The sequence below is a fragment of the Oryctolagus cuniculus genome, chromosome 19, assembly GCF_051225735.1.
Source record: "Oryctolagus cuniculus isolate XC-2025 breed Fujian yellow rabbit chromosome 19, ASM5122573v1, whole genome shotgun sequence".
Classification (NCBI taxonomy): Eukaryota; Metazoa; Chordata; class Mammalia; order Lagomorpha; family Leporidae; genus Oryctolagus; species Oryctolagus cuniculus.
This window is the reverse complement of record NC_142885.1, coordinates 3,910,884-3,926,772: the sequence shown is the minus strand read 5'-3', so window position 1 is coordinate 3,926,772 and position 15,889 is coordinate 3,910,884. Positions and strand designations below refer to the sequence as shown.

Below are 15,889 nucleotides of genomic sequence, written 5' to 3'. Positions count from 1 at the left end.
TGTGGCCTGGGGAAGCAGTGGAAGATGCCCAAGTCCTTGGGCCCCTGCACCCGCGTGGGAGACCCAGAAGAGCCTCCTGGCTCCTGGCTCAGCTCCAGCAGTTGCCATTTTGCAAGTGAACCAGCAGATGGAAGACCTCTACTGGTCTCTCCCTCTCTTTCTCTATAACTCTACATCTCAAATAAATAAATAAAAATCTTAAAAAAAAAAAATAGCCGTGACTGGGCCTCCTTGGTCCTGGCATGTGCCGGCAGGAAAGGCCCGGGAGCCTGTGGTCGGGTTGCCCCGGCCCAGTGCCTGTTCGGTTCTCACGTGACAGCGTAGCCAGGTAGGCTGAGGCCGGGCTCAGCCCTCGGGGCTCACGGGACTCTGGCTGTGCCGCTGCTTCTGCTGAGCCTCTCCCCACGGACCCTGGATACTCGCCTCGTCACAGCCCGGCCTGTGCCCGTCCCCCGCCCCTGGTGGGGGGGGCGTGGATGGGAGTGGTGCTCCCAGAATCCCAAGAGCTTCCTGGGCTGGTTTTGTTGGCCTGCACGCCAGGCGACTCGCTGGCCTGCACCGAGTTCTGGTCGTCTCCAGGATGTGTCGGGTCCTCGTGCTTCTGGCCGAGGCCGCCGTGCTCCACTGGCGGATGCTTGCTGGTTTGGGGTGAAATGCGACGTCCCCTTCGTCCAGCCCCTGCATCAGCCCCCTTCCCAGGCTGCCCCTAGGCCCTGGAGCCTGGGCAGTGCGGGTAGGCGGGAGGAGACCCTGGGACTGCTGCTGCTGTGGCCTTGTCCTTGGACTTGGTGACTGGCTGTGTGCCGGCTTCTGAAAGCCGTCTGCTGGGAAGGACTTCCGTTAGGCTTGACCCAGGGCACAGGAGGAGCTGCTGCCAGGCTGGCCTGGAGTTTGCTGTGCGGCGGAGAGTGGGGTTCACGCTGGGTGCAGGAGAGCAGCCGCTGGCGTGGCTTCCAGCTTCCTGGGCTGGCTCCACCTCCAGCCACTCGGAGGGGGGAATTTAGTGTGCCAAGGCCACGGCCTCGGGGTCCCAGAGCTGGCTGCTGTGCCGCGGCTGCTGAGACCTCAGCCCGGGCTGCCCCGGGAGCTGCCCCCTGTGTCTGAGAGGTTGAGGACCACGGTCAAGGGCTGTCCAGAGCCCGGGCTGCCCCGGGAGCTGCCCCTGTGTCTGAGAGGTTGAGGACCACGGTCAAGGGCTGTCCGGAGCCCGGGCTGCCCCGGGAGCTGCCCCCTGTGTCTGAGAGGTTGAGGACCACGGTCAAGGGCTGTCCGGAGCCCGGGCTGCCCCGGGAGCTGCCCCCTGTGTCTGAGAGGTTGAGGACCACGGTCAAGGGCTGTCTGGAGCCTGGGCTGCCCCGGGAGCTGCCCCCTGTGTCTGAGAGGTTGAGGACCACGGTCAAGGGCTGTCCGGAGCCTGCGCTGCCCTGGGAGCTGCCCCCTGTGTCTGAGAGGTTGAGGTGTTTTTTTTTTTTCTTTTTTTCTTTTAATTTTGTTTAAGTTATACAAGTTTCATGTACTTTACATATACCGATTTAGGAACATAGTGATACTTCCCAGCATACCTCCCTCCCACCCACGCTCCAACCTTTCTTCCTTCTCCCTCTCCCATTCCCACCCTTAATTTTTACAAAGATCTTCTTTCAGTTTTCTTAATGAGTGTAAGGTTAACTCTACACTAAGTAAAAGAGTGCAACAAATAGTGTGAAGAAAAAAAAATGACAAGTTTTCATGAATCATCCTAGTGTATTGGTACTCCGCTAAATTCAACAAGCAAAACTAGTAGGCTTACCAGCTAGATGGGTTCTGTTTGAATAGAAGCACGTAGAACAGGCTGCTTTGAGCTTCTGAGATTCTAAACAGTAGCAATAGATAAATAAATGCTTAATATGTTTGAGTAGTTTTGGGTCTCAAGTAATTTGGCTAATTATTATACAGTTTCATTTTTTGTAGTTGGAGGCCTTGATACACGGTAAAAGGACGTGGGTTTCCTGCCTCCTTTCCCTCAGCCTACCTAGTGCTTGTTGTTGTTTTAAGATCTGTTTTAAAGTCAGAGAGACAGGGAGAAGGAAAAGGGAGGGGGAGAGGTCTTTCATCCACTGGTTCACTCCCCAGATGGCAGCAGCAGCCAGGGTTGGGCCAGACCGAAGCCAGGAGCCAGGAGCCAGGAGCCAGGAGCTTCGTCCAGTGTCCCACACAGGTGCAGGGGCCCAGCACTTGGTCCATCATCTGCTGCTCCCCAGGCCTTAGCAGGGAGCTAGTGCCATAGTGCTGGCCCCTGCCTGGTGTGTTGTTTTTTTTTTTTTTAAGATTTATTTTGGCCAGCGCTGCAGCTCACTAGGCTAATCCTCCGCCTGCGGCGCCAGCACCCCAGGTTCTAGTCCTGGTTGGGGCGCCGGTTCTGTCCTGGTTGTCCTCTTCCAGTCCAGCTCTTTACTGTGGCCTGGGAAGGCAGTGGAGGATGGCCCAGGTGCTTGGACCCTGCACCTGCATGGGAGACCAGGAGGAAGCACCTGGCTCCTAGCTTCGGATCGGCACAATGCGCTGGCCGTAGTGGCCACTTGGGGGGTGAACCAACAGAAAAAAGGAAGACCTTTTCTCTCTGTCTCTCTCTCACTGTCTAACTCTGCCTACCCCCCCCTAAAAGATTTATTTGAATGAAAGAGTTACACAGAAAGGGGAGAGGCAGAGAGAGAGAGAGAGAGAGAGAGAGAGAGGTCTTCCATCTGCTGGTTCACTCCCCAGATGGCTGCAATGGCCTGATCTGCACCGATCTGAAGCCAGGAGCCAGGAGCTTCTTTCCGGTCTCCCACACGGGTGCAGGGGCCCAAGGACTTGGGCCATCTTCTGTTGCTCTCCCAGGCCACAGCAGAGAGCTGGATGGGAAGTGGAGCAGCCGGGACTCAAACCAGCACCCACATGGGATGCCGGCACTGCAGGCAGCAGCGTTACCCGCCATGCCACAGTGCTGCCCCCCCGCCTGGTGGTTTTGATAAGTGAGGTGACACGTGCACCAGCAGTGTGCGATGTGCCTGGAGAATGAGCACTTGGACTGTGGCCCGCGAATCGTTGGAACAGCCACTGGTCAGGAAGGAAAGAAAACAGGTTGTTTAGGGCCAGGGGCAGAGAGGCATGTCGGGGTGGGGCCTGGTGCCAGCGTGCTGTGGGGCCCCTCCCTCCCTGTCCCTTCAGCCCCTGCTGGGTGCTGGTGCCGCCTTGTGTGTACTGTTGAGCCCGTCACCCGTTGAGCACCCTGGGGGTAGTCGTGTCCGGTTCTGCACAGCAGGGGGAGCTGAGAGTTTGCCCCTTGGTCCCCGTGGCACAGCCGGTCTGTGTCAGTTAAGTTTGAAGGCCCCTTTGCCTGACCCCAGCGTGGGTCTCCAGCGGGTCTGTGTTCTCGGTGGAGCCTGTGTTGTCCGAGCCACGAGTGCCGTCTTTGGGGGATGACCATGCCCTTCTGAGGCCCGCGCTGCAGAGCAGGCTTCTGATGGGGGGCGGGGGGCAGTGCAGGGTCAGTGCAGGGTCAGGGCGCAGAGCAGACTTCTGATGGGGGAGGCCAGTGCAGGGTCAGGGCACAGAGCAGGCTTCTGATGGGGGGGAGGGCCAGTGCAGGGTCAGGACGCAGAGCAGGCTTCTGATGGGGGGGAGGGCCAGTGCAGGGTCAGGGCACAGAGCAGGCTTCTGATGGGGGGGAGGGTCAGTGCAGGGTCAGGGCGCAGAGCAGACTTCTGATGGGGGGGGAAGGGGAGGGCCAGTGCAGGGTCAGGGCACAGAGCAGGCTTCTGATGGGGGGGAGGACGAGAGGGCCAGTGCAGGGTCAGGACACAGAGCAGGCTTCTGATGGGGGGGGGGGGAGGGCCAGTGCAGGGTCAGGGCACAGAGCAGGCTTCTGATGGGGGGGAGGGGGAGGGCCAGTGCAGGGTCAGGGCACAGAGCAGGCTTCTGATGGGGGCGGGGGAGGGCCAGTGCAGGGTCAGGGCACAGAGCAGGCTTCTGATGGGGGGGGGGGGCCAGTGCAGGGTCAGGACACAGAGCAGGCTTCTGATGGGGGCGGGGGAGGGCCAGTGCAGGGTCAGGGCACAGAGCAGGCTTCTGATGGGGGGGGCAGTGCAGGGTCAGGACACAGAGCAGGCTTCTGATGGGGGGGAGGGGGAGGACAAGAGGGCCAGTGCAGGGTCAGGGCGCAGAGCAGGCTTCTGATGGGGGGGAGGGGGAGGGCCAGTGCAGGGTCAGGGCACAGAGCAGGCTTCTGATGGGGGGGAGGGGGAGGGCCAGTGCAGGGTCAGGGCACAGAGCAGGCTTCTGATGGGGGGGAGGGCCAGTGCAGGGTCAGGGCACAGAGCAGGCTTCTGATGGGGGGGAGGGGGAGGGCCAGTGCAGGGTCAGGGCACAGAGCAGGCTTCTGTTGGGGGGGGGGCAGTGCAGGGTCAGGACACAGAGCAGGCTTCTGATGGGGGGGGGAGGGCCAGTGCAGGGTCAGGACGCAGAGCAGGCTTCTGATGGGGGGGAGGGCCAGTGCAGGGTCAGGACACAGAGCAGGCTTCTGATGGGGGGGAGGGGGAGGGCCAGTGCAGGGTCAGGGCGCAGAGCAGGCTTCTGATGGGGGGGGAGGGCCAGTGCAGGGTCAGGGCGCAGAGCAGGTTTCTGATGGGCGGGGGGGGAGGGCCAGTGCAGGGTCAGGACACAGAGCAGGCTTCTGATGGCGGGGAGGATGAGAGGGCCAGTGCGGGGCCAGTACGCAGAGCAGGCAGGCCAAGTCACAGGTCTGAACTCTGCCTAGTGCCCTTTGTGCACCTGTGGGCGGTTGGTGAGTGGAACTGGGCTCTGCAGATGTGTGGAGTCTCTCAGCATGGCATCAGTGTACACGTTGTGGCCAGCACGCATGTGGGTGTCAGCACGTGTGTCAGAATGTGTCAGTACACGTGTGGCCAGCACACGTGGTCATCAGCACGGGTGTTGTCAGGATGCATGTCAGTGCACACGTTGTGGTCAGCATACAGTCAACGTGGCATCAGTACATGTGTCATGGAAGGCTCGTGTGGGCGGCCGTGTTGAGGGGAGACAGCTGGGACGAGGCGTGGGCGCTGGGCAGCCCTGGCCCCAGGAGGAGGGGCGGGCGACCTTCCCCTGGTGCTGAGCTGGCACCCTTTGGACAGGCGTGGAGTGGGCGTGGGAGAAGAAAGTGAGCCTGCAGCTGTGGCAGGCCAGGCCTGGGCGGGAGCAGAGGGAGGGCAGTTGGCAGGGCTGCTCTCCGGCCTGCCGCTGCCTCCTGGGGGCTGGAGGGGCTGGAGAGCACCAGGGTCTTCCCCTGGCTGTGACCTCGGTGGGCCCCTCTAGCCAGCTCCCCCGCCCTGACTGGCCGCGTGGGGTCTGGCGATGCGACGGCCCCGCTGATCTCCTCGGGTCCTCAGCTCGTTCTCGGCGTTGTGGTTAGTTACGTGACCAGACCCAGCTGTACCCATGGGGCTGCAGTCGGTGGAGAGTACCGCTGGTGTCGGCGCAGCCTGGGTGCCTGTGTGGGTGGTATCTCATCGCCGGTGTTTGCTCAAGTGGGAAGCACACTTCACCCACAGGGGAACCAATCGTTCAAAAGCCGCCACAGACGCCGGGACCCAGCCCCGCTCCTGCCCCACTGCTGCTCATGGGAGGGGCTGCCGTGTGCAGATGGATGGGCCAATAAAGGAGCCCATTACTGCTCCGGGTGAGAGGCATCGACGCCTGGCGGTGGTAACTCGGGCAGCTGGCTGTAGACCATAAACGTCGGTGGGAAGATGCAGGATTTCAATAACACAGGCCTGTGCTAAGCCTCCTGTGCAGACCCTTCCCCGGGTGTGACCAGTTCCAGCGGGGTGTGCAGCTTCCATGTCTCATCCACTGATTACCAAGTCCATGCCAGAGTGACCGTGCTGGACCTGGCTCATGAGATGGCCGCCCCAGACACGGGGGCTAAGCCTGATGGCTCCCATTCCTGTGTGGGGACACGGCTGGGGCCCAGCTCAGAGCGGTAGAAACAGAGCATGTGTGGAGGACCGAGGTGGTCACGTGGGCCCGTTCCCAGGGGAGAGCTTGCTGCTCTCTGGCCCCTGCCCAGTGGAGGAGCAGGGGTCTGCACGGACCGTGGCTTTGCCCTTTCAGCTGTACTGGTGTGGCCCGTCCCCGCCCCTTACTGCAGCTCTCCTGGGCAGGGCGGGGTGCCGGGGAAGACGGGGAACCTGCCTCTGGGCCTGGCAGGCACGAGAAGGGCTCCGCTGTTCTCTCCTGAGGGTCGCTGGCCGGGACAGCTCGCAGGCACCTTCTCTGTGGCCGTGTGCATGTCCACAATCGTCCCCAGGACCTGTGTCCTTAGCAAAGGACATGAGACGTAGGGAGGTTTGAGCACTGGCCCCGGAGCACAGCTACACCTGCTTGGGCCTTGGAAACACCACACTTCTTCCGGGGCTCTGCTGGCCGTAGCAGCCCCCACCCCACCCCCACCCCACCCCCACCCCACCCCCAGAGAATGGGGTAGAACCCACGGCAGGAATGGCTCACGGGGAAACGCAGATGCGCAGGCCCTCCCCAAACTGCTGACCCTACGTGCTCGTGCAGACTCCCAGTGCTCACGTGTGGGGGTGGGGGAAGCGCCCTGTGACCCCGTGTCCATTCACAGACCCTGGGTGATCACGTGTTGGGGTGGGGGAAGCTCCCTGTGACCCCGTGTCCACCGCACAGACCCCGGGTGATCATGTGTGGGGGTGGGGGAAGCTCCCTGTGACCCCGTGTCCATTCACAGACCCCGGGTGGTCACGTGTGGGGGTGGGGGTCCCCTGTGACTCCATGTCCACGGCGCAGACCGGGGGTGGGGGGAGCTTCCTGGCTCACGGAGGCGTCCCTGCCTCTGTCTCATCGTGCGGTCTCAGCTCGACAGATGCCAGCGGGTAGGGGAATGGCCTGGCCTGGCCTTGGCTTTGAGGTGAAGGTTCTGCGTCTGGGACCCTAAGTGTCCTCCGCCCTGCAGCTTCAGGCCTATTTCTGGGATCCCCCAGTCTGGGGCAGGGAGGTGGCGACAGGCAACCCCTGGGGACGCCCCCGTCTGCCTCTGCGGCTGCTCCCTGGCTGGCCTCTGCTGCCGGAGGGCGGAGGACGTCTCCCCTCAGGGTCACGCCTGGCCCCTTGGGCGACCTCGGTGGGTCTGTCCAGTGTCCTCAGTGCTGCTCGAGCAGCTCCCGGGCCCTGTGCCCCTGCCAGGAAGCCCGCCCCGCCGCTCCCCGAGACACCCTGTTCTCTCGAGGCAGGCAGGGATGGGGTGGGCGCGACTGGTGGCGCCCTTGGGGCTCCAGCACCGTGAGCTGTGTGGGGAACAAGATGCTCACCAAGACCAGACTGCGCACAGGGGGAGCGGCGGGCAGGGCCAGCGTGGTGGGCTCCCCTCCCCCGCGGGGTGTGCCTGCCTGTGCAGCCTGGGCGCTCCCAGCCAGAGGCCACATTCAGAGCTTCGTCCTCTCCAGAGCCTGCTCTGTTCTCCTGGGCCTGGCCTGGTTGGGACCCAGAGAAGTGCAGGGCTGGGCACCCCGTGTGTGCTGTTGTTGGGCCTCGCACACCTGCTGCAGCCCCAGGCCTGGCTCGGACAGTGGGCACGGGGACCACTGGGCCCAGCCGTGCTTGGTCAGGGACCCCCGAGCACCTGTGCCCCTCCTGTGGGTGGCTGTGTTCACGGCTGAGTGTGCACCCGAGTCAGGGCTTTGGAGGGTCCTGGGAGGCCCCCAGGTGCCCCTGCTGCATCTCCACGCCACCCTCCCCCCACACTCACTGTGTTCTCTGCCCACAGGAGCGCGACGGCATGCGTGCCATCCTGGGGTCCTACGACAGCGAGCTGACGCAGGCCGAGTACTCGCCCCAGCTGACCCGCCGCATGCGTGAGGCCGAGGACATGGTGCAGAAGGTGCTGGCACACAGCGCGGACATGGAGGTGGGCCTGCACTGCACGCGGCTGCCCCGGTGACCTGGGGCCCGTGGGTTGTGGCTGTGTGCGATGCCATCTGTCTGCTGTGACGGGGTCCCGGCAGTTAGCCGCAAGCCGCTCGGTGATTGGGGCCCCTGAGGCCCATCAGGCAGCAGGCAGGTGGTGTGCTGCTGGGTGAGCAGCAGCCTCCACTGGGCAGAGCTGGTCTCCGGCGGCCCTGGGCCACCCCGGGCCGCCCTGGGCCATGGTCTCGCGGTGCTGGCAGCTTTGCCCGAGGCCTTGCTGCACCTGGGCAGGCGCTTCGGCCCTGTGCCTGTCGTCCAGGCAGGGGGCAGGCTGAGGCCTGGCTTCTCCCTCTCCTGCCCTTGCCCACTGCGTCATCCTGGGCGAGGCCTAAGCGCCATGGCGGACGGCTCCGGTTTTGGAGAGGAGTTTGAGCCACTGGCTCCGTGGCATTTGGGCCTTCAGGGCTGTCAGTGGCTGTGCTGACCACGCCCTAGAGACCTCTGATGTCACTGTGCCTCTCCTCCCTGATGCCCCAGGGCCGCCAGGGCTTCCAGCTCTTAGCCGCTCAGCTGAGAGCACAGCTGGAGCTGTGCAGGCCCTGGGAGCCTGAGGCTGCTCCGCGCTCGCCCGGGCCAGAGGTTCCTGCAGACCGTTCCCAGCCCAGAGGCCGGAGGACTGGTGTTTGCTCTGAAGCCGCCTCTTTAGGGACAGCACAGCCCTTCTGCTGCCTGGAAGTGAGGCAGGGAAGCGGCCACCACGGGCGCCACCCCGCTGGTCGGCTGTCCGAGCTCTCGACGGCGTCGTCCGGTCCGGTCCGGTCTGGTTCTCACCGTGATTCAGACGCAGGTGCTGTTCTCGTGATTGTGCCGGCGTGGAGACCGAGGCCCAGTCACCGGCTGGCACGCGGTGGCACTGGGTTTTGAGCACAGATCTGTAGCCTGCGGCCTGGCTGTGGGCCCTGCATTGCCGGCCTGGGCCTGAGACTGCAGCTGCTGGGACCGCGGCCCTCGGCCGGTTGGTCTCCACACTCAGTGGCCATGCCTGGCCGCCATACTGGAGGTGGAGATGCACTCAGCCAGGCACGCAGTGTGACCACGGTCCCTGCCCCGCTGACGGCAGCGTCACTCAGCGCCTCTGCTTGCATTGCAAGAGTGGCGCCCAGGAGTGAGGGGCCCTCGGGTCCTGACCGCTGGACCTGCTGCTGGCCACGGTGGTGCTGTCCCGCTGCTTCCCTAGCCGTGGCCAGTGAGTGCCGACGCGAGGTGCTGGCTCCAGCTGCACTGGGCGAAATCAACGCCGGTGTAATGCATTCACAACCGTTTTATTGCAACGCATCTGCTCCGTGGGAAACGCTGACGAGGGGTTGGTGGGGAAGGCTCCGTGACGCCTCCTGTCGTCCCCGCACGTTTACAGCGAGGGAGCGCCCGGTCTGGTGCACCTGGTGCTTGGACTCAGCTTGCTGCAAGCCCCCCAGCCGGGCTCAACAGTGCCATATGCCCTGCGCCCGTGTGTCCTGGTGATCACAGGCTGTCAGCGTTGGAGCTCAGGCTGGACGGTCGCTGTGTTGGGGCCTTGCCGGCCCTCTCGGCAGACCTCAGCCATCGCGAGGTGGCCTCGGGGAGCCCTTGCCCCAGTCCCTGTCCCTGGAGGACCGCGTACTGACAGATTGTTCCCTTTGTCCACCTCCTAGGGTTGCAGGAGACACGTCTAGGAGGCTCAACTGGTGTAGGAACAGTCGCTGTCACTACAGCTGACCTCCTCCCACGTCACTTGGTTTACATGGTCAATCCGGGTGCAGGGCTGGGACTGAGCCACTGCCCTCAGCCCTGATCTACTGTCCCTGTCTCAAGCCGCCCCGACCCCGGCTGGTGTTAGGGTAGAGACGCTCAGCCTGTGCCCTGGCCCACGGCGCCGCTCGGCTTTGGCTGCAGGGTAGAGACGCTCAGCCTGTGCCCTGGCCCACGGCGCCGCTCGGCTTTGGCTGCTGGAGCCGAGGCCTGGCCTTCCCACCCTGCCCCTGGAGCCCGTGGATGTGCAAGGTGGCCCTGATGTCCTGCACAGTGCAGACCTGGAGTCCTGTCCCAGGCAGGGCGCTCTGAGCCTGCTGTCTCCATGGGGCGGGCTCCCTTCTACCTCTGACAGGAGCCCTCCCCCCGGGGAGGCAGGACTGCACGCCACCCTTTGGGAACAGCCGTGGTGACCACTCTCAGCCAGAGTGGTCTTGCCAGAGATGCCTGTGTGCACTGGGGCCAGGAACCTGTGAACCTGCCTCCACCAGGTGGCAGCAGACAAGCCCCTGGGCTGCTCCCGGGCCCAGGGAAGGCCAGCCTGGGGTGGGCAGGGTGGGGCTGCCCTGAGAGCCCCTCCCCTCCCCTGCAGAGGGCGCCCTGGCTCCAAGGCCCCATCCTGTGTGAGCTGGAGTAGGGCCACCCCGGCAGCCAGTCTGTGACCCGCTGACCGAGCTGTGCCAGGACCCACGCCCTGGGCGCTGCTGCTGCTCCCAGCTGGGGCCTAGGAGGACGGAGGGGTTGGAGGCTGTGCTGGCACTCACTGGAGGTGTGCTCCATCCCCGGAAGGGCAGGAAGGAGGAGCCGGGGCGACCCTCGGGACCATGGGCCCCGGTGCCTGCCCGAGGGAGCGAGCCCCTGCTGGGGGCCCCACAGCATTGGGCAGGTGAGCGAGGCTGTGCCCCTCACACTGTCAGGCCGCCTGGGACAGGCACGGGGCAGGGGGATGTGGCTGCCCCAGGCTTCAGGCTCCCTTCTCCCTAGGCCCCGGGTTGCCTAGTCAGGGGGAAACCCAGAGCACTGTGGGCTTTGGGCAGGGTGCGGAGCCCCTCCCGCAGCCCCGCTCCCCCCGCCAGGCCCACTCCTCCTCTGGGTCCTGGCCTCTGGCCAGCCAGTGGCTGTTCTTGGCTGTCATGGGGCCATGGGCCCCCCTAAATGCTCTGGTTCCTCCTCACAGGTGGGGAGCAGGCTGAGCGCTGGGCAGGGCAGGACGGGGGTTCCCAGGACAGTACAGCGCAGTCCTGGCAGCTGAGGACGGCTGCACAACCTGAACCCACAGCCGAGGCCCAGCTGGGCCTTCCTGCGCTAGCCTGAGCTTTCCTGGGGACAGGCGTCGGTGCGGACAGGCCGGAGAGGCGCCTGGCTTTGAACCCATTTCCCACTGAGAGGAGGCCCCAGGCAGATGACCTCTGACCTCAGACTGCTCCCGTCGTTCTGGGGATGCTGCCTGTGCCCTGACCTGCAGGCACCGCGCCTCTGGGCCCAGGCTGTTAGAGCAGGGGGAGGCCGAGGCGCAGACCCTGCCACCCCTGCCCCTGCGTGTCCCCCTCCTCACGGCTCCCCCAGGGTGCTGAGCCTCGGCCCCCTTCCCAGGTCTGGCCTCCAGAGTCCCGGAGCTGGAGCCGCCTGGAGCGGCCTGCTGGGTGGCGCCGAGCTCTCCAGCCCTGGGCCTTGCCCCGCAGTGCGGAGCAGTCGGCGTGGCCTTTGCTGTCGTGTCACGGTCGTGCTGTGTGTCGGACCCTGCACACGTTGAGCCTCCGTAGCTTCTTCAGGCCGCCTGTCGCAGGTTTGCTAGTTGGGTGGCACGTGCTGACGTGCGGCAGGAAGTTATGTAGCTTCACAGAGCACGTCCACTCCAGGCTCTGGAGCCTCCCCGGCAGCCGTCCGTCACCTGTGGCCAGGACGCAGCACCGTGTGGGGCGCGTGGCAGCATGAGTCCCTCGGCCAGGCCCCAGAGTGGCTGCGTCGAGCCAGGGGCCACGCTGCGGCCGGGCAGGCTGCTCTGCGGCCCTGGGTCTGACCCTGCGGGTGTGGGAGGGGCCTGCAGTCAGCTAGGCCCCCACACTGCCGCTGCCCCAGCCCCACCGTTCCCTGTCGTCTCTTCTTTGTGCTGTCCCTGCGACTCCCGCGTCTAACCTTGTCCTGTGAGTGTGTTGGGCACTGGGGGGACTGGGGGCCTCAGGGGGCTTGCACAGACCCCCGCCCCTCTGGGACCCCTCTTTCTCCCTCCTGTCAGCCTCCGCCAGTCACCCCTGACATGGAGGAGGTCTTGATTCTGGCAAAAACATCCCAGTGATACTAGCTGGAGATGAATTAGCTGAGAGGGTCCCAGTAGCCTGTCTCTGGCAAAGTTTGTGCCATTTGCGCGGTTTTATTTATTCCGTTTAATAAAGCGGCTGCAGACGCTGGGAGCGCCTGTCGTGAATCCTGTCTCCACGGGGCTGTAAGCGCGCTCCGCCACCTTGGTTCCACATATCTGCCTGATTTGTATTTCCAATTTATTTAATTAAAACAGATTATGGTGCTGCCGGCTGTGTGGCGGTCTGCGGCTGGGTTCTGGACCTCACGGCTCCTCCCCGCCCGCCACGGCCGTGGGGCCCAGGTGGCGCCGTCTGTGCCGCTGTCCCTCTTGGGGCTGTCCTCCCCCTCCTCAGGCACGTACGTCTGCACCACCTCCTTCTCAGAGCCCGAGACAGCTCTGCAAAGCAGAAGGTAAACAACATGGGAAGTCTAGAAGCAGCGAAAACACGGGTGGGAAGCTACCTCCAGGCCTGAAGCGTCTTGGTCGGCGCGAACAGGAGGCGGACAGCCCAGACGTGGGCCGAGGGACGTGGCTTCACGTGGGCAGGCCTGACGGGGCTCGGCCTGGGGGTGCGTTAGGGTGAGGGTGAGGGTTAGGCCCAGGCTCCCTGGACCAGGAGGTGTTGGCGTGGCCCTGGCAGGAAGCATGGCCGTGCTGCCCTGCTCTGCACACCGCTTCCTGGTGTGGTTCTCAGGCAGCCCCAGGAGGTGGCCTCGGCCAGCATTCGCCTGCTGGAGGGTGGAGACCCTGGCCCTGAGCTCAGCCGTGGCTTCAGATGAGGTCCCGGCGGGCCTGCCGTTGGGAGGACCAGACGCCGTGGCCATGCCCACGCAGGCTGCAGGGGCCTCTTCCGTCACACTTGTCACAGCAGGCTGCGCAGGGAGTCACTGGCTCTCCCTTCCGTGTCAGCTCTGACCAGGGCCTGCCTTTTCCCCCCGGGTCATGTGGGGCTGGTGCCTGGTGCACTTGGCATCCCCCGGCCTCACCATCCCCCGTCGGCTTCCTGTGTCCCTGCAGCTGTCCCTGTCCCTGGGCTTCAGGAGGGAGGTGGCCCAGTGGAGGCCCCCCGGGCAGCAGCCGCCTTCCCTCTGCCGCACGGCCCGTAGCCGCCCAGGCTGACGGCAGGGGCTGGGCTGTGGGGTCTGGGGTCCCCTCGCCAGGGCCTGGCCCCTCCTTGGTGCTCTTCTGCCCGCTTGGGGGTGCACAGGGCCCGAGGCTGGATGCCCGTGGGCCTGGGAGATGGTGGTGGGGCCGTGAGGCGTGACGCAGCTTTTCTGCTTAGAAGGGAGCCTGGCTGTGGCAGGAAGTCTCAGGGAAGCACAGGAGGAAGCGGCTGTGCCGACTCCTTCTCCTGAAGTCGGCGCACAGGCGGGTGCGGGGCAGCCGGGGCAGGGCCGTGCCAGCCCCAGCCGCCCGCTGCCTCAGCTCCCTCCAGTGCCCTGGGCCGTGTTCCTCTGCCAGACACAGGCTGTCCCCTCCCTCCTGTCCCTCGGTGCAGGAACACTGCCTTCACACGCAAGCCGGGTGACGGGCGAGGGCTGCCCCTCCGAGGCGGCCTGGTCCTCGCCCTCTGAGCACGGCCCTGCTGCAGCGGCTCTTGGCCGAGGGCCGTCGTTCAGGCCCCAAGGGCCAGGGCCTGATGCTGAGAGCGCCGTGGGGGCTGAGGGGCCGCTGTTGCAAGCGGGATGAGTGTCGGGTGGGCTGACTGCTCAGGGCCACCAGCGGGGACAGATGGGTCTGGGACAGGCTGACGCCTGCCCTGCTGCCCGCAGCCCTTCACAGCATGGCAGTGCTCCTCTGCCCGGTGTGACCTAGTGGGTGGCATGGCTCAGCCAGGTCCCCTCGTCCACTTCTCTCCAGGGTCTGGCCCCTGCTCAGTGGGCACTGTAGCCCAGCAGTGCCGTGGGAGAGTGGCTCGTGTCTCCACAGGCCCTGCCCAGCTCTGCCATCACATGGTGGTGGCGTGTGTGCCATGGTGGATGTGTGCCGTGACAGCGCTCTGTCCTGGGACAGGGGGTCGGGGCCACCCTGGGAATTCTGAGGATGGGGCCGTCCTGCCTTCACGGGCCCCATGTCTCTGTGCTGTGCTGTCTCCTGGCCCGTGGCCCGTGGGGCCCTGAAGCAGTGGCTTGGCTACCAGTGACCTTGAAACAGCCAGGCTCGGCGCTGTGGGACCCAGGCTGCAAGTCTGAGATGAGGGCGTCCCATCAGCAGAAGGCAGCAGCTGCACCACCCCAGCCTGCCTTCGTGCTGGCCCTCGTCAGGACGTGGGGCCCACCTTCAACCGGGATGGCTTTGTCCCAGGCTCTCCTGTCGTTACATCCGTCTGGTCACAGGAGCTGGGGTAGGACCCGCTGAGCTCTTCAGGAATGTGGCTCGGGCGGTGTTTGCCTGGGGGTCCCTGGCGCAGGGCAAGTGTCGTCCAGCGGGGCCCCTGCTGTGGGGAGGACCAGAGCGCCGTGTCCATGGCCCACGCAGGCTGCATGGGGCTGTGGTAGGCAGCCCCGCCCATGTCCTCTGGCCCGAGGAGCTTGGGAACCTCCTGGGAGCAGAGCCCCTCCTGCTAGGGCTGGGAGCTCTCCCCCACCCACTGCTGGCTTGGGGCACGGCCTGCAGAGTCCCCGCTCCTCCTGCTCCTGCCCTGCCTCCCCTGAGTGCCAGGGATGGGATGCCGAGCTCCAGGAGGAGGGAAGACCTGGGCCCCAGCGAGGCTGTGCCGGGAGCTCTGCGGGACCTGCAGGAGCCGAGCTGGGGCCCCATGGTCACCGCCCGCTGCCCGTGGAGCCTCCAAAGGGCTTCCCACGAGGCTGAGCTGCAGACCGCACGGCCCCACCCCACCCCACCCCGGGGAGCCAGGTGGTTCTGCTGTGCTCCGCTGTGAGGCAGGTGACAGGCACACACCTCCCTCCTGGGGCTGCGGAGACCAGGGACCTGCTGTGGCCCACACAGCACGTGGCAGCTGCTGCTGTTCTGTGATTATTATTTTTAAGATTTATTTTACAGAGGGAGAGACATCCACTGGTTCACTCCCCAGATGGCCTCAGCCGCCAGCTCTGGCCACGTGGGTGCAGGGACCCCGCACTTGGGCCGTCCTCCACTGCTTTCCCAGGCACGTGAACAGGGAGCTGGGTTGGAAGTGGAGCAGCTGGGATGGGAGCAGGTGCTCGTACCGGATGCGACTTAGCCCTCTGTGCCGCAGCGCTGCCCCAGCTGCTGTCTGTCTGAAACTAGCCCGACCCTGCCCACCTTGGGTGCTGCATTCTGCTTTTGTGAACAGCTTCCTAGGTCACAGCTATGTGACTTGTGGATGGCGAAGGATCCTGTCTTCCCGAATTTCGTGTTTGAGGAAACCGAGTTTGTAGAGGTGCCCAGCTGGAGGACAGCCTTGTTAGGCCCCAGCTGTGGGCAGCCCGCACCTGTGTGCCGTGTACCGTGCCGTGTGAGCTGTGGGCAGCCCGCACCTGTGTGCCGTGCACTGAGCCATCTGCCTCCTCTGTGCGCGTGCAGGGCCTGGCTGTGCGTGGCCCCGTGCTGGAGAGGGCTCCCTGGTGACCCCTCAGGGACTTGGGCCTCCATGTAGTGACCACATCGCTTCTCAGGGGGTGGGCGCCCAGGAGGAGCCAGCGCTGGGCCAGGCCTGGCGGGGAGGCCTGAGTGCTCTGTGGCGAGGTCAGCGGTGTGCATCCCAGCTGTGCGTGGCGCCCTGGGTGCTGTGTGGGCTCCGAGGCCCTGGATAGGGGGCTCTAAGTGGAGTTGAGTAGACCCTGTGATGACGTGGCAGGTAGTGGGGACAGAGGCAGGCTCAGGTTGGGTGTACAGTGCTGGAAGCCAAAGGCCGGCCAGGCCGTGCCGGGC

At 64.9% G+C, this 15,889-nt stretch overlaps 1 protein-coding gene across 7 annotated transcripts in view; it reads left to right on the top strand.

Annotated features, from left to right (window-relative positions):
- The window catches only part of MAD1L1 (mitotic arrest deficient 1 like 1), a 280,457-nt gene that overhangs the window by 154,895 nt on the left and 109,673 nt on the right, over positions 1-15,889 (top strand). For all 7 annotated transcript variants that reach the window (XR_016225664.1, XM_089320739.1, XM_070064279.2 and 4 more), the window contains one exon: positions 7,805-7,945. Coding sequence is in view for 6 of the 7 variants with exons in the window: in XM_089320739.1 (XP_089176865.1) it covers positions 7,805-7,945 (141 nt within the window). In the remaining variant the exon portion in view is untranslated. The remainder of the gene's footprint in view (positions 1-7,804; positions 7,946-15,889) is intronic.